Source organism: Gouania willdenowi, chromosome 5, assembly GCF_900634775.1.
Source record: "Gouania willdenowi chromosome 5, fGouWil2.1, whole genome shotgun sequence".
Lineage (NCBI taxonomy): Eukaryota > Metazoa > Chordata > Actinopteri > Blenniiformes > Gobiesocidae > Gouania > Gouania willdenowi.
In genome coordinates, this window is record NC_041048.1 from 24,761,852 (window position 1) to 24,780,546 (window position 18,695).

The 18,695-nt window shown below is 38.6% G+C and overlaps 1 protein-coding gene across 6 annotated transcripts in view; it reads right to left on the reverse strand.

Annotated features, from left to right (window-relative positions):
• The window catches only part of celf4 (CUGBP, Elav-like family member 4), a 136,728-nt gene that overhangs the window by 82,993 nt on the left and 35,040 nt on the right, over positions 1 to 18,695 (reverse strand). For all 6 annotated transcript variants that reach the window (XM_028446274.1, XM_028446275.1, XM_028446272.1 and 3 more), the window contains exon 2: positions 16,556 to 16,638. In XM_028446274.1, coding sequence (XP_028302075.1) covers positions 16,556 to 16,638 — 83 coding nt within the window. The remainder of the gene's footprint in view (positions 1 to 16,555; positions 16,639 to 18,695) is intronic.

Sequence of the window (18,695 nt, forward strand, 5' to 3'; positions counted from 1 at the left end):
AACCCTTGCTTGTTTTGATTTATCTTGATTTCCATTAGGGATGCACCGAAATGAAAATTTGTGGGCGAAGCCGAATAAAATGTAAACGCTTGGCCGAATACCAAAAATCGTTTTTCACTATTTTTTTAATAGTGCATAAATAGCCTTGAATACATTTTTAGACATGTTTTTTAAATAAAGTAAATTTTTACTGAATATTCTGACATTTTTTAAATATTCCAGTAGCCTTTGCATTTCAAAAAAAGCACAACAAAGTTTTTTTTAATTTATATTAGGCCTTCAAATAAAACAAAACATGCATTCCAAAAAAAAAAAACTAAAGTACATTAAAGGGGAGGTATGATGAAAAAATCACTTTATAATTGTTTTGCTACAATGATATACATCCCTTTAGCCTCATTCAGAGGGAAAAAGTTGAAAAAGTTCTGTTTCCTCCCGAGGTTGTTATTCCACATTTTGTAAAAAGTCAGCTTTAAACGGGTGTGTTGGATTTTGCCCACATTGGCAGGTGACGTCACCTAACACGCCTCCTAGAATGTGAACTCCTCCCTCTCCAACTATTTAACAGCTAAAACAACACCACTGTTTAATATAGAATATATATTATACTTATTGTCATATATGTAAATGCAAACTGCACTACTGGCTGCCCAAACTGCACTACTTTTTCTGCTGCCGATTGTGTTGGGAGTCACTGCTTGGAGCGACGGCCATTGTTCACACATCAGCTGTTAGCCCTCCGTGCTAATGCTACACCAGCCTATGCAGCGAGACCTGGTGTAGTGTAAGAAGGAAACGATAGTATGTTAATGGATTCGTGGCTCACAGCGCTAACAACGGACTCTGTTTTGGAATTGGACAGCTTCCAACTCTTACGCAGTGACGGACGACAGAGAGCGGTAAGCGGAAAGGAGAGAGTCTGGCTGTGTTTGTGTGTGGAAAGGAAGAGTTGCTGCTGCTGGTTCTATTTGGCCTTCCTTTTAACTCACTAAACCGAAGGCCGAATGTGGCTTTTTTTTGCAATATTTGGCCCAATATATTTGGCCACCAAATATTCGGTGCATCCCAAATTTCCATTGGAATATTCCAGTTATAGAACTTTAGTGCATTAGTACAAAAAACAATAAAAAATGCCCTACCTATCAGAGCGTTTTAACTGTCCATGTCATCCCTGGTTGATCACACAGTAAAATAAAGATTCCTGCCACCAACTCAAACCAGTTTACATGTTTTTACCATTATAAAAAAATAAATCTTAGTAGTGCCGTTATAAGTAGCAGCGTTACTAGAGTCGCTCTTTTCAACATCAAACAGCTTTACAGTGGTTAAGCTACTTTCCTGGCAAAATAACACCAAAGCGTCCACAGAAGTTACATTTTCTGAGGCATCTCACCATAAATGCATCTCTCCAATGTAACGTCACATATAAATCTCTCCTGCTGATGTCCACCTTAAACTGCAGCCAGAATGGAAAGCAGCTAGAGGCGACAGCATAGGAGTGGGCAGAGTTAGAAATTCATTGTTCACCTTGTAAGACTCCATGGCCATATAGCTCAAGACCTCACAGAACAGTTACACATTCCAATGTTTACAGTGCAACCCCAAAAGGAAGGCCCTTTCACTGTCCAAGACACTGAGCACAAATTTAAGGACACATTTTCCAGCACACACATTTTCAAGGTCACATTTTCCTGCAATTAATAAAATTAATAATTCAGTAGACAATTTGAATGATTTGTGTAAAGGTTATAAAAGACAACCTGAAAAGAATACTTGAAATGGACGTGCCATGGTTTATCGGGCATGATTGGGGGATTTAGAGAAGTGTATGCTACCTGTATTCAAAAAATATTGCTGATCTGTTCAGAGAGAATCAGCAGGTAGGTACTGCTTCCCCAAAAATATACTTAATGACTGATGCCATGATTTGAAACCCTTGTTGGCGCAAAAGACTAAACACATTTAAGCCCTCCCAGTGCACTTCCAGCTCCCGTCTAGCCTGGGATTTTTGGCCACCGAGCAATTTCAGCCTGAGATTGGAGACATGCGGCATTTTACAGCCGGCATGAAGCAGAATCACGCAGTGTTAGATGAAATTATTTCTCTGGCCCCAACTTACATCCAGCTCCCATACAGTCATCACCAACAAGCTAAAATTAAACAATGATTTCAAGCTATTGCTGGGTTCCAAAATTGGAGCAATAGATTGTACCTAAATGAAAGCATCATCACACAATGAAATCATCTATGTGAACAAAAAAGAATTTCATTTTCTGGGATTTGTACAGTTTATTATAAGATCTCTATAGACGATCTGGGATATACCCCTGTAGAAATCCAGAGGACCCTCCAACCGGGCCCAAGCGTCATTTAATGCACAAAAGACTGATGGCTGTCCAGGACAGGCAGGGCACTTCATTCAGTATGAGCCTGAAAAAGTGTGCCACATCATCTTGGCTTGTTTTACAAACTAACCATCAGACACAATGTCTAATGCAAGCCTGTCCCACTCAAGTCAGGGGATCATCCAGTGATTTTAGGCAAGTCTGCCTGTTAGCTATCTTATAAAATTGAGACAATTCAGACTTAATTATTAAACATTTTTGATGCGCATGTAGTAATCTGTGCCAGTGATCATTGATTTGCAAAGTTTGTCAGTTGATCCTTTATTTTGTTTATGGATTTTGCACTGCCACCGTCAGCACTCCTCGCCCCACCCTTGGATGCACCAAAAGGGTTTCGGAAGGCCTCAGAGTTTTTGAAAGAACATCACATTATAGTCACGTTTATTTTGATTTTCAGAAATTAAACTGTCTAAATAAATGTATTTAAAACACCTTGGCCAAGCTTTTTATTTTACCTACAGTGAGACTTGTTGATGGTACAGTTGGTTCTGTTTGCAAGTGTCTGTGTCTCAGAAATAATCCCACGTACTGCTGTGTTTCCTATATGATTGTGACAATACTGGTATCCATAAGTAAAAGCTGCACCATTGCTTGTCCTCAAGTAGTTACAATTTGTGTCCATGCATGTGTGACATTTTTATGCACAGGCTTTGACGTCAAACCATTTTTTTTTTCTTTCTTTTAATTTCTGAGACTGCTTTTTCCTCTGATCCAACACAATTACCTGCAGTCATTACTTTCTCCCAAGCCATTTTTTTTCTTTTGTTGGTCACACCTGCATTTAGTGTTCCAGACAGTATTTTCTGGTTTCTTTGTACTTCTCGTACAAGTACCTTAATCTTGGTGTGAAACTCCTTTTCTTTGCCCTGATTTTGGATAAGGAATAGTCCATTCACGCTTTCCTAAACTGATTTCTTCAACCATATATGGTCAATTGGGGACATTTCTCATTGCAAATAAACCCTAACATGCATGAGCATTAAAGTTGTACATTTTTGCCCAAACCCGGTAGAACCAGGTCTTAATTTTTATCATTTTACACATAGGCTTGGTGCGCACTCCGTCATTCTTGAAGCAGGTCGCTGAGTTGTGTGTGTTACAGCAATGTTACAACATGCTTTATAGCAGAAGTAAACCGGTATAAACGGTGTAATAGTAATTAAAGCTTGTAAGCTGTAAGTAGAACAAGTAGCTACTGTATAAATAAAGCTGAGAAACTTGCCTCGGATGATTTCACATGTGCAACGTGCGTCCACTGATTTTTATAGTTGTGGGTTGTAACGGGTTCGAGCTTAAAGTGAGATCGGCTTCCATTGGGTTCGGACCGTATTCTGTTGGGCTCGGGCCACGTCAGGCCTAATGTTTTCGGCCCAATTACAGCTCTAATGAACATGGTATTTTAGAACAGTTGGTATTTATTAACACAAGATTACTTACTGGTGTGCGTACAATTGGTGTCTGGACATTTCGAGAAACATTTTTTTGTTTCAGTACTACATAGGGCTGGGCAACAAATCGATTTAATCGATTAATCGAATTTGTAGATAAAAAAGATTTTTATTTTGCAAATTCGAGTTTAATTATTATTATTATTATTATTTTTTTTTTTTTCGCACCACAGTTTTTTCGGACTTTTTCACGTTCCAATGTGAGCCAGCCACCTCTTTGTTTATGTTTGTTAACCCTTTGAATAGGCTATATGTGTGCCACAGGCATGTTTAATTTTTTATTCACACTATGCTGAGACGCTAAGGGAAGAGTTTATTATTTTTTCTTATTGTAATGTTATATGTTATAACATATGTAGTTATCTGATTTCTTAATCAGAAAATTTAAGCTACTGTGTAGTTGCTGTTGCACTTTTGCTTAAACCTGGTTTAAAGCTTGAAGTTGTTGAATGACAGAGCCTCATTTACTTTTTATTTTGGGATTGTTCTATGAATTTTTACTCTTGAGGGCAATCACAGTAATAAAGTTGCTCTTTTGACAATATATCTGATGTCTGCAGTCATTTTTAGATGCATAAAAAAAAAGAAAAATCGAAAATCAAATCGAAACTCGAATTTTTCGCCCAGCCCTAGTACTACAGAAGATTTTAGCATCTCTTCTACATGCAGGTTGATAAATGAGGCCTATGGTCTATGGAACTGACTGACACATACTGTAACTATGCGCTAAAGCGAAGGACTGAAATGCTATTTCACCGTAGACTTTCTATTGGCGATGAGTATAGCGGAGATGCGTATGACTGACGTATCGCTAATGCTAATCTTCAAAATGGCCGTATATATAGAAAATCAGGGGCCCCTATTAAGAAAAAAGCAATGGTTAGTTTCTTGCTTTTCATGTTTCTTAACGGTCTTGGAATCACAATAGAGAGACAGCTGTAGTTGTACAAACATTCACATATGTAAGCGAATTTTATTATTGCGCACCCTTCTACCTTTAGCAGCTTGAAACTTACACAAATGAAATACATTATCATACAGATGGTGCAACACATGTAATACTTTCTTCTCTTGTTGCAAAATCCCCTAAGAAAGTAAGACAATAAGATATAGCTATCTTCTGAAATAAATCATTGTAATTGTGAAATCCTGTAGTAGGAGGTAGAATTACGACAGTTGTAGAATTACTACCACAACCAGAGGAATAGAGGAATGCAATTTAAAGCTCACACAACCAAGTCCACACCACACACATTATGCTCTTTAGCTGTTTTCTTTTCCTTTTTTTTTATAGCTTCAACTGTATCAGAGAAGGTTTCAATCTTCTCTCCAGTGAACGTCATACCTACTGCCAGTTAGGACGTTCAGTGCTTTCTCTAGTTATGCAGGAACTTAATGGCTGAAGTCATGATGAAATATTTCTCAAGCTTTCCTTTTGTAAAACCAAAAGTATACTTACATTGACCTTTTTCACTTGAATGATATATTTTTCAACACTTAAGTGTTTTGAGTGCAAGACACCTTTCCAACCTGCCAGAGGTTACATTACTAATTTTAAATGCTCAATGGAGCAGTCTGTTAAAGATGAGGACTGGTGAGGTCTAGCACTTTGCTATTTCCAATCAATACAGACGCAGGCAGAAGGCAAGTTGACTTCAGACTATGTGCCAATACCTTCAACAGGCAGTAGAGTAAAATGCTGATAAAAGCTATGGCACCTTTGAAATTTCTAAAGTGAGAACAGGCTTTTAGTGCACATAATGAAAACATTGGATCGCCCAGTATTGGCACTTTGCAGGGGTGTTTTGCATTGTTCCGACAGCTCAATCTATTACTTCAGAGCATATCACACTGAGCCTGAGAATGTGCCTTTCTCAACATTTCAACAAATAGGCCTATTTCTCTTTTTGAGGTAGTTATACTATACTTGTAATTTTAATGATAAAGATACTGTCCTTAACTTTGATTTTGAATTAGTTACAACTGGATCTGTCACCGAGGACCCAACCTTTGCATTTTAATTGAGAAAACCATATAAATAGCGTAACTGCTAAAACACTGTGGACACTGCAGTGTGACTCGGTCGTAAAAAGATGGGTAATTTCACATATGGATCTATCAATTCCTTGACCCAGCGGGTAACATGCACCACTCCTGAAATTAGTCTGCTGATTGGACGATGGTGAACTACTGCCTTGAGAGAAATTAATTCTGATCCTTTCTACAATCTGCTCAAACTTCACTCAGCAATGGGATGTTGCAACATCAGGCCTAGAGCTCAACGACAATGGGAACATTTTTATGACAAAAGATGGTGTGTAGCTTTGTAATGATCTCTGTTAAAGTTGGAGCACCAGTCATGTTTTACTCCTTATAAGTTGTTTAGCTAAATAAGTAACAGCTAACCATTGCTAAATGGCTAGGTTTGAACATACTAATATTGGGAAATGTTTAGCAATGCCATTCCTATGTTAGACATTTTGGACTCAAGCGCTTTTTTTTGTGCACTTGCAGTTACGCACTTCTCTTCTACGAGTATTCTCCGGTCCAGGCTGCTGACACACCCAATGCGCATAAGGAACCAAAAAGCGCGTATGTGTGAATGAAGGCGGGCTGAAGGTGATGGAATTTTTTTTGGTTGGCTAAAATTCACGGAACATGGAGTTTTCCCAATGCTTGTAAATGTCATTGAAATCTGTGAAAATGATAAAGTACACTTTTAATTTGAAACGCCTTCATTGATAAACAATATAACAGGTTGATTTGATCAGATCATTGATCAGATTATTGCAGTGTGTCTGAGGATCGGCCGCATTCTGTCCGAGTCACAGTTAAAATCTCTCTCCTTGATCATCGTCATCATTATTGCTGTAAAGCGTGACTTAGTTAGTTGCTGGAGATATGAGGAAATAACCTGGTCGCAGAGCGTCCTGCTTTAATACAGAGGGATGTTTGCAGTGAAACAGAACTATTAGCTTCCATAATACGCAGTTTTAAATATAAATTGTTTAAACCGACCTGAGCTGAGCCTCATTAAAATGTGTGTGGGAACAGTTTGTGGTCCATCCGCATCTGCATATGACAGCTTGTTTCACTCTGTAGTGGATCAAACTGTGACTTTACATTGGACATAGTATGAAAATAGTTGAGTCACTGTGACCAACATGGACAGAAGTCTGCATCTGTCAGAGTTTTAATTAATCGAGGCAGCAGCAGCTGAGTGATCACAGCTCCTGCTGCATGACGCATGAGTCCGTGTGGCTTCAAATGTAACTAAGTCCATATTTCTAGTGCAATATAATGTTTTACCTTATCGGGGCGTTTCACTTATTCCAGGGTTAGAAGCGCGTAAGAGGAAAAGGATTTACGCACACCGGAGAATACGCGCAAGGGCAGATTTGAATGGGAACACCCACATTTCAGGGCTGCTTCACCCACAGTGCATAACTGGGATGAAGACGCACAGTGACTAACTTAAATACAGGGGGAGAATAGCACACAGCCAAAAACAGCACCGCTGTGCAGCTTTTTGGACTTACGCACATGGGAGAATAGAGCCCTTTATTTTCTTCAGTTGGTCAAAAGCTAAAGTTCATGATGTAGTTCTATAAGTTTTAATGTTTTCATCCAATGGCAAATTATATTGATTTACGGTATATAGTGCTTTGATGCTGATTTACATCTATTTTACTCGTTTAGTATGTAATTGTAAATGGCGCTAAATCTTTCAAAAAGATATTTTGCCTGGCTTTCTCTTGTGCCAATTACCAGTGTGGGGAATCTTATAATATACAGTACATTCCTTTATATGCATATGAGTCTGATCACATCCCATTTTTAATGTAGGCTCACCCTTTGAAGCTCAAACCTTTTAAAGGAGGCTTTTAGAAGTGTGTTCACAAATACTGGAATTTAGATCACAAAGCAATTAAATAATCAATTGGAAAAAAATGTGTGTTCTGATTTGAGGCTATCAAATTTAGGGTTGTATTTGATTTGCTTCTTGTTTCACTGTCCCATGTAGTCTGTGCTGTTGAGGTTTTTGCTCTCTATGTTTTTCTTTACCAGTCTTCATTTGAGCCAAGCCTTCTCCATGTAGCTCCCTTTTCATATCACATTATAGTTTTTTCTAGAAAGGTTGTTGCTTATTTTTTTGCTCATTCCACTTGCCTCAACTTTGAAACAGATAATAAACTCAAGGAACCAGCTAACCGAGTTAAAAGCATGGACAATCTACTGCATTAGATACGTATACTAAATCACAACCACTTATTCAGTAAAAAATAATAAAAAGACGTAAACTCAGATGCTTTGTACATAATTTATTTAACTCTCTTTAATCATTAGAATAATTATTTGAATTGTTATTCCTGAATTAATTATTATTAATTAAAATTTGGACCTCTGATATGCTGAACAATATTGCTTTCCTTGAGAGATGTCAAAAGTTTTGGCTTTTTTAGTTATTTATTTATTTTATTAATCAATTCATGTAAAACATCAAAGGTGTAAAGATGCATTACTTTGACAGGAAAAAATGTGTAGACTATGTGAAGCATGAATGCTTATTGATTGTGTGCAAGGAGTAGTTTTACCTCAAACCTGCTTCTGTATTACTCCAACATTTTGTAGAAGACTGTGAATTCATTAAGTGATGTGTGTTATGTGGCGAGTGGTTTTCTTTTTGGATAAGGGTGATTAGGGATGGTTGATGAGGTGATGGCAAGGAAAGAAAGATGGGATGTTTTAGCTTCAGGGTCTGTAGCATTATTCATGAAGACTAGCAGTTTTTCCAGCTATACCACTAATTCAAATCTACAAGTGGGAGTGAATGACTTTTCTTCTGCACACTTTGGAGACAAAGAAATCATAACTAAGCAGCATCCACACCCCTCACAAGCTATCCTCCTCTTACTCCTCTTCCAAACACCTCTTCACACTCTTCACCTGGGGAGCCTGGCAGTTATCGACCAGTGAGGGGCGACTTATTGAGAAAAAGCTGCCATGAAACTGGGTCGCAGGAGCCAATCAATGCCATGGATTTTTTGCCTTGGCATTATCTCAACCAAGAGGGGAGAAAAAAGAAACAGGCACACATCAGTCAGTATGGAGGCACCTCGGCTCCTCTCTTCCCACTCCTTCAATCTACCAACTCTCGTCAACTTGATTTCCTCCTCTCCTTCCTCCTGCTTTTCTTTTCATTTGCTTTCCTGCTTTTCCTTGTTTTTGTTTTTTTGTTGGTTGTCCCTCATGTGCCTGTGTGTGTGTGCCTGTGTGTGTGTAAAAGCAGCCTGAAATGATGCATTGATTCAGTGTTCTATATTTTCTCCTCTTGCTTACTATTACAGTCAGAGTACAACGACGCTGCATTTCTCTCTCTCTTTTACTCTCTACCCTTTTCACTCCCTCATTTTCAGTATTAGAGTATCATATTGTTCAGTTGAAGTGTTTACGAGGAGTGTTCTATTGCAGTTACAAGTGTAGGATTTGGAGTATCAGTGCATGTGCTGAGGGTGTCATATCAGTGCTTTGTAACCATTTGTGTGTATTGGTTTGCATTATTTTGTAATTTGAAATACATTGAACTGATCAATGTATTTGAAGCCAGTTACTGGTAATACTAATCTTACAATATCAGCTATAATATAAGGACCACCTGATAAACAAATGGTGCCAGATTTGTTAGCAACAGGAGCGTGTTGAACAGGTTAAGCCGTTGCTACCTTTTGACCTTTGCTTTGCTTTCTTTGGACAATATTTGGCTGATGACATCAACCGATATCACGAACAAGTCGCAATTTTCAATTACTATAATCAGATTATTAAACCATCAATAAACCATAGGGTTAACATGTGCTATGCTGAAGAGACAATCTATGTTAATTAATAAAGTCATACTATTATGGCTGGTTGTGTATGAGTGCAAAAAGACTTTTCTGGAGGGAGATTTAGAATGTAATGTCTGTGCAACTGCTGCACAACCTCTAACTCTGCAACTCAACCCAGAGACCCAAGCGTAAAACACAAAACCAAATAAATGTGCGTACACAACACCGCACATCTTCCCATTTGTAAGGACATGTTCCAGAATCAATAACTGAGCTTTTTAATGCCTCTTGCAGTACATAGTATGAATCTAAAACCGGAGATCAGGATCACAAGTTAGGTCACAGCAATTAGGAGAAGCTTGAGTTTAGGCTTGTCCCACAACAGTGACTTTGGAAGAAACCACAACAAAATAGTACAGAATGGATACATACATCAATACAATAATAATAATAATAATAATAATAATATCTGTTTTTTGCATTTTATTTCCAGACTAGCACAGTGTCCGTCGGATGTATGTATTCATATAGTGGGGGCTTAAGTAGAGTTGTCAATTATGGCCAAATGAGTATGTGTTACTATTTGAAACTTCCGAGAACTCTTCCGTGTGTCGCAACTCTCTCTCTAAACGGCTCTGTGTGCGTTCAGCATCTACAACTAAGGTGTGCATTTGGTTATATAGCACGTGGTGAAAATATCAGCGTTTTTAATGCTGTATCCACAGAAAAATGTGCGTTTTTTGATGTTCGCTTTCAACACAGCCTCGGCTATTGGCCGCTAAAAACTTCCGGGTCCCGTCATAACTTCCAAGTCCCGTTCGTCCGGTCTAAATAGCGAGCTGTCAAACAAACATGAAAATAATTGTTTTGAAATCACCAAATAAGTCCAAAATGACGCATGCACACACTTGGGTTATGTGCAAGCTGTTCATAAAGTTTCAGTGCCTGTCGGAAGTATGTAACCATGTGGGATCTTAAGTAGAGTTGTCAATTATGACCAAATGAGTATGTGTTTCAAGGTTGGATGTACAAAAAAGGTGTACATACTCTGTACTCTGCAGTGTTTTAAAGGGGTATACAGTATGTGCTGGTGCAAAGTAAAATATGCGATTTCCCTGGTTTAATTCTATGGGACATGCACATGATAAATTGTTAGTTTGCACCAATGCCGCAGTTTAGTTACAATCTGATGAAAGACATAAATTCATACAAACAAAATTATTTGCAATTTCAGCACCAGGCTGATCCAATCACAGTGCTCTACTGTGGAGATCAAACTGCATAATGCATCACTGTAACCACACAGCTTGATTGTTGTAAATATGTCATGTCATATTTGTATACAAATTTGTACATTTGTATTATTATTATTATCATTATTATTATTATTATTATTATTATTATTATTATTATTATTATTATTATTATTATCTATCTTACTTTATTTTTTACTACTGTACTGTGTGTGTATCTAATCCTTATTTTCAACAGTCTTTTACTTAATTATACACGTATTTAACATTTATTCTTTCTTTCTTTAACGTTTATTCTTTTATTTGTGATATTTTCTTGAGCGGCTGTAACAAAAGCAATTTTCCCTTGGGATAAATAAAGGAGACAATAATTCTGATTAGTTATTTAGCATTTAACATTTCTTAGTGCAGGGGTGCTTATCATCCAAGGTTAGTAATTAATATACAAACAGATGTAACTTAGCGAGCAGACTGACAATAGCTTATCTATAAATCATGTGTGTGGCTCACACTTCCAGAGGAAACATGGTGTGTGTATGTGTGCGTGTCTGCAACTTGCTATTCCTCCGTGGCTCGCACACACGGCAAGTGCTTCAGCCGCGCACATTCACCACATCAGTGAGTCACATCAGGCACAATAAGTGAGACTTGAGAGCTTTGCTAGTATATCAGTGTGAGCGCGGCTGCTCAGACGGCCCTCCCCCTCTCTGGTCTAACCCACATTGATTTCAAAATAAAACAAAAATAAACGTAATCACCAAATAAGGAACAGTCAAAAAGTATGATTCCTCAAAAGAGAAATCCACAGGAGCTCAAAACTTGTGAAAGAGCCTTAAACTATCTTCCTCTCTCTCACTCGTGTGCCTGTAGTACGTGGCTGCTTGGCTGTGTGTGCAGCAATTGGCTCTGGCCGCACATGTGACTCTAGCTTGCCACTGTGAACACGCACTGGAGCTGAGCTGTGCATTGAAATAGATATAGATGGTGCGGTAGCGCCCCCTCACACAGCTGAATTGGTTTCACTTCTTGGCAAACATAAAATAGTGCCGTCCAGGGAAATAAAATTAAAATAAACATTTTTGAAATCACCAAATAAGTCCAAAATAAGAGAAGTACACACTTGGGGTATGTGAAAGCCGTTGACAAAGTTTCAGGTCGAACACATACCGTGTCGGGGAGATATTAGCTCCACAAACACGCACACGCAAGCGCACACGCATACAGAACTTTCTTCATTTATTATTAGATAAAGGATAGAAATTATGCATGACATCTACTTTGTATATCTATCTATAAAGCAAATAAGGTCTGCGTGCGTGTGTGTGTGTGGAGCGAATATCTCCCTGACGCTCTAACACGAGTTAGACCTGAAACTTTGTCAAAGGCTTCCAAATAAGTGTGTGCATCTGTTATTTTGGAGTAATTTGGTCATTTCCAAATGTTTATTTTAATTTTATTTCGGGTTGACAGCACATTCAAGTTCACCCAGAAGTAAAACCTATTCAGCTTTCGACCTCAGTGTGTGAGCGGGCACTAGCGCACCATCTATATCTATTTCACTAAACAGGCTCCAAAAATATACAAAATTACTCTAGAATCAAACTACAATAGCAACAAAAAAACATTAATTATACAAAAAATGCACAAAAAGACATCAGAAAGATACAAAAATACACATAATGACTCCAAAAAACGTACTCATTTGGCCATAATTGACAACTCTACTTAAGCCCCCACTATATGAATACATACTTCCGACGGGCACTGTACTGGTCTTATGAAGCAAAGTAACATGCATTTGTCCCTGTCAAATAAACAAATATATAAATGAAATAAATTAAGCGAGTTTATTAAAGTAGTAACCAAATTATGACAGAAAATCATCTGTACTGTTTACCTGTGTATCGGAATCAAACTGGTGGTAGCTCCTGTGCTTTAAAGCAAACTTGAAGATTAAAGGTTACCCAAAGGAGACACTGATGCACTGGAATACTTCTTAAGGATCTTTGCTCCCACCATACGCAGCATCCTATCAATAAGAGTGCAATATAAATCCAATCTGTAAAATTCACTACTATCATACATAGGCCTACACCAGAAAACCACTATCTTACAATAAACTTAAACAAATGTTGCCTTTTGATTAGTTTTTTACTAAATAATTATTCAATCAACATACATCTTACAAGAGTTCAGATCCATACAAACAAGTAGATTTGTATGTGGGAGTTTGCCGACAATAGATTAACAGGAATGTTAATTTAAAAAACAAAAGTATTAAGGTAAACTTTTTACATTCTCGGCAAAATAGATTGGGACCGCCTTGGGAACAGTTAATGGTATAAGAGAGTTTGGTTTTAAGATTCATCATTTCACAGGCATTGTATTTTTAGCCTTGGCATTGCAGTAGACCTTTTAATTGGGACCATGCTGCTTAAAGGCACAGCTGCAAACAAGGTAACGTCATAAGCTAGTCATTGACCATGGATCCTTTGTAAAGTGGTAACATACTTGACTGCATGGGATCGGCAGAGACTTACAGGATGATTGCCCAAGTCAATATTTAGTCCATCTGGCTTCCAGATCAAGGGATCCTAGCAGTACGCTCCACCCAGAGTGCATAACTGGGATCAAGGCGCGCAGTGACTGAATTAGGTGCAGGGGAAGAATAGCGCGTGGCCAAAAACAGCGCAACTGCCCGGCTTTTCTGACTTACACGTGTGGGAGAATATGGCCATGTAAGGTACAATGCCACGATGGAAGACCTGAGGTACCAGAACCACATTTTACCTGCATGTACAATTGTAGTGTAAAAAGTAAAAGACTGTGCTTTTGTGTCACAAAAAAACAAGCTATAGATTGGGAAAATTAGAAATCTAAAAAAATAATAACAGGGTAAATATTTGGTGTTGTTTTTTTAAGTGTTTGGTAGTGAAAACAATGTCACATCACAAAAACTGAGCAATATGTAGGCATCACATGTCAATATTCATCAACATAAACCTGAGTATCTGCTGCGTTATTGTTTTGTTATTGTTTTGTGACACTTTGTCATCTATCATAGGAAACTCAGTGTTAGTGTCACGTACACATCAACGGTTCATCTTAAAAGTTGTTTACCCGAGTCTCCCCTGACATTACTCCTACTCACACATACCTATGCGTACACATTTGTACACACATTCACGCAAGGCGGCCCTCAGTACTATTTCTGAGCTACACCAACAGCCTAAAGCAATGCTTAAAGGGCGTTTTCACTTGGAAGCCAAATCCCACTTCTTCATGTTCACCTGGAAGTGAAAAAAAAAGACAGGAAAAAAGTTTTGCAATGAAAAGGTTGGGACAACTTTGATGATTAAGTTTCATCAAGACAAAGGGTTGGGGGGAGATGCTTTAACAAGGACTTGATGTCAAGGTTTTGGTTGTTGTGGATGGCAAAAGAGGAGTTTAATGAGCAAAACAAAAATAGAGGTAAAATAGAGCAACAGTCTGAATGAGCACCATATAATTCATTTATTAGTTAATTTGACAGGAGCCATGCAAAAAACAACAACCTGTCAAGCCAGAGTTAGCTATAGAAGAGAAAAGAATAGACCTTTATTGATCCCCATAGGGGAATTTCACATGTTGCAGCAAAACAATATAATAGCACACAGTAAGAACAAAATTAAATACAATCATAGGATAATAGTGCAAATATTACTGTGGGATGAATATGAATTAGAAAATAGAAAATACATTTAAATTAAATTTAAAACAAAAACATAACAACAACGGCATAAAAAAACAACAGTCTGATGGCAGTGGGAACAAAGGAAAGCCTGAAACTTTTATAAAGCTTTAAAGTACCTGTGCCAACATCAGGATTGAGTCCTCAGTTTGTTTCTAATGAACTAGTTTATTCAGGTCTGCTGGATTTTCCCTCATCAGCAACAATAGATAGTCCTGCTTCGCCTCACTGACTGCACTGCTTCAGGGTTTGTTGAGCTTCTAGGTCTGTCTTGTGTCTTTACCTTTGTTTATACAGCTATTGCCATTGATCATATATAAGCCTGCAGGCTGTCCAATGCTGCTAAAGGTAATGTAAATTAATGTCTCCTTCAATAATAACTTTGATTGCAAGTGACTGATTCACTATCTTTGCTAATGATGCATTGCTATTTCATCAAAAGCTATTAAATCTATATTGCTGCTGGAAGATCATCTCAGCTAATAGAGGTGCACTACTGGTTATGACCTCTTGTTCTCAGAACAGGCACACAATTATTTATTCTATTTACTTTTTACAAAAGACACTTCTCGTGTCTGTGAACTCTGAGGTTGCATTTTTAACCTTAGTGGCTGAAAGTGCCCCATTAATGCTTTTCCTCTAACAAGGAGTATATTTCCCAAAGATGCACATTTCTTCCATGTTAAACAAAGGCAAAACCGTCAATCGGCAGCACACTCTGTGCAGACATAAAACTATATTATGTTTTAGGTCAAATATTTAATACTTCCCCTCCCCCTTCTCTCTCTCTCTCTATCTACGTTTTCCTTTCACTCACTATTTTTTTCCTTTCTGTATAATATGCCATTGGGACGGGAGGAAAAAAGTGAGAGCATGGATCCCCACTCCTCCGCTCTTCTCGACTGCACGTCTGTGATGTCATAATCACTCACATCAAAGGCTGTGCGCTCAACACGGCGACTGTCAGCTTCCCTGGAGGCGTCATTAAAAACGAACGGAGCAAACTGAGCCAGGCCTGACAAAAATGCATCAAAACTTCCTCACACACGCCACCACATACATGGATGTGCGGAAGAGACACGTGCACCATGCCTGCGTGCACGCTTATACACAGTCATCCAGGTAAATGCTGCCACAAATCCAAGTGTATTAGAGTCAAACCAAAAAAAGCATGCACTGAAGACAGTTTTGTGTATCATTTCAGCTGAGTGCCTCACTTCTATGTGACAGCGTCAAAACTCCATGTGTCCATCATGAGAGTGCTGAGCATTCAAACAAGCAGGCATCCAGCTGCATTGTACATGTGAGCAGCAGTAATCCCAGGATGTGAACATCTGTCTCAAAGATGTCTTGTTGTGATATACATTCAAGATGCATGCTTGTGTTGCAGCTGTGTGAAAGTGTGTACACAAATGAAGAAAAAAAAAACAAACAAAAAAAACAGCCTACATCCATCTTCCCACCCGCTTCTCATCCCTCTGTCTATATCTCACACACTTGACCACACACATGGCTGCATGCACAGGCACACACTCATTTACACAAACTGGAGGAAAGACTATAAATAGTATGCGTATGATGTGATGCTGTGTGGTTTCTCCCTATGGGTTTGTGTATGTGTGACTGTCAAAGTGAAGAGAGCAAGAGGCAGTGAGATGCGGTGGGGGTGGGCTGCAAAAGAAAAGGATTCTTCAAGAGAAAGAATGTCTAGTGTTTATAGTGGTTGATCAATAGCAAATGACAAGCATAGTGAAAATGGAAAGTCCTGTTTGATTGGAAATGAACAAAAAATCTAATTTGAATCTGTATGTGCTTGTGTGTGTGTGTGTGTGTGTTGTGTTTATGTAAGATTTAGCTTGTGGGTCAGCACAGTACTTCTTATAGGACTTACTCCTGGCAGGGTCTTCTGTTCGTGCAATGCATTCTGGGCTTTCAGGGCTGACTCTCTGGCACAGTAGGTGAGGAAGGCACAGCCTGAAATACAGCAGGAGGGGCAGACAGAGAGAGAGAGAGAAGAAATTGCGTTATGTGGTCGTGGGACAGAGAGAGAAAGAAAGCTTTCAGAGGGTGTCACTGCTATCATTAGCAAATAGCCAAAAACAACACTCACACAAGCACACCGTATAGTTCTATGACCATTTGAGATTCTTGATCCATTTCATTTTTGAGTGTATTATTGTAACCCCTACCCTTAACATCATAGTTTATATTGCTTGACTTTTTTTGAGTCCTCATTATACGCATCTGTAATCCAAATTAATCGACAGATTTAGCTCGTGACTCTCAGCTTGGCAGTCTGAAATAGCAGTTATCCATTCTCCAATCGTGCTCTCCTCGCTGCTGTGACGGGGATGGACAGTCTGACAGCTTCTCTCTTTCACTTCGAGCCACTCCCCCCTCTACACCCTCCACCTTTAGATTCTCCATTTCCCTGCTCCATATGTTCCAAGATTACCCACAATCCTCTGTTTTGTTAGCACCTGGGCTGACATGTGTGGGTGTAAAGAAGACGGAGAAGCGGAAGGCAGGGAAGAAGAGGCCGTGGGGAACGTGTAAGCCTTTCCCTTCCACTTCTTGAGGTACACACCACTGTCAGAGACCTGACAAACTGTCAATCTGTGGATCAAGGCTAATGATTCATACACTTGACAATTTCATAAAACTTAAAGACAATTGCGTAACGCAGCCGTAAAACAGTTTGAGCGAATGCTGCACAAGTTGCTTTCCAAAGCATTGCTTTAAGAATTCAGCGATAAGATCACAAAATCAAATGACTCAAAACCAAATAAATAAAATGTCAAAAAAGGAAAAACAGTTGCCGAGAGACAATAACTCTAGAGGCATTCTATAAGAGAGGTAGCAAACAGGATATCAGACCCCAGAAAACAAATATCACATCTCAAAGTTTTAAAGTTTGTAAGTAAATGCTATATTTCTGAGTGGATCATACTACGTGCACGTTGACACCTGTCTAAAATGCATTAAAACTTAATAGTGTATTGAAAATGATTCTTGTGTATTTGGTAGCTCGCAGCTCTATAGAGCAATTTTCAGGGTTGCTGCCAAATAACCCAAAGAGTCCATATTTAAGCAACCTGGTTTTTTGTAGTTCTTTCTCAAACAAGCACGAGCATGAAAACAATAATAAAGTGCTAAATATAAATGCAAAGCTTATCCAGTTCAGACAAAAATAAAAATTGGCAGGTGAACTCTTTTTAAGCACCAGTTTGCTTTGAGAGCTGTTATTATAGACCCCTGTTTTACTGCTTAATAAACCCTACATATAGCTCTCATCATTGGTAGTTCTCTAGGAATTCTGGGGGCTATTTATTGTTCAGGGCAGCACTGTGTTCTGAACATGAAAGCAGCATGCCTCCTTCCATGATGCTCTATGTCTTTAACCCTAGGTCGTCGTGGTAGTGGGACACTGGGGAGCTTTGCCTGTTGGTGTTTTTAATTAACGGTCCTCTCTCTCATTAGGTGGAATGGGAGTTTTCCGTTGACAGCTTGGCTACCTCCCTGTACTCTTCGGGCCTGTCGTTTTAACTCTACACGCTGACGCCTTCCCATAGGAAAGACTGATTCATGCGCCTAATACTTACTTATATGATTAGAGCACAGGCACACAATTTCTATATGTTATGCTCACTGAGAACACTGAATTACAGAAAGTCTTCATGTTTTTAGTTTTATGCAAAAACACAACACCCCTGTGTACATATATTGTACTGTATATAAATATTTAGAAAACCATTTTCAATGAATACTAGCGGGTTTCAGTTTTCTGCAGAACAGTAACATCAAAGGTTTACTAGACCAAATTACAAAGACAGCTCAACTGAAATACCATTATATGTAAAATGTAGTAGTTAGAATGAGGGGCAATATAGAAGCTGCATATGCAATAATAAGCACTTTACATGCTCGGGAAGGATGACATGTTTGACAAACTGTGACATAGTGAATACTAAAGGAAGTGCAACTTTTATTAACACTGAACTGGATATATGAGGTTAGAGACACAATATCAT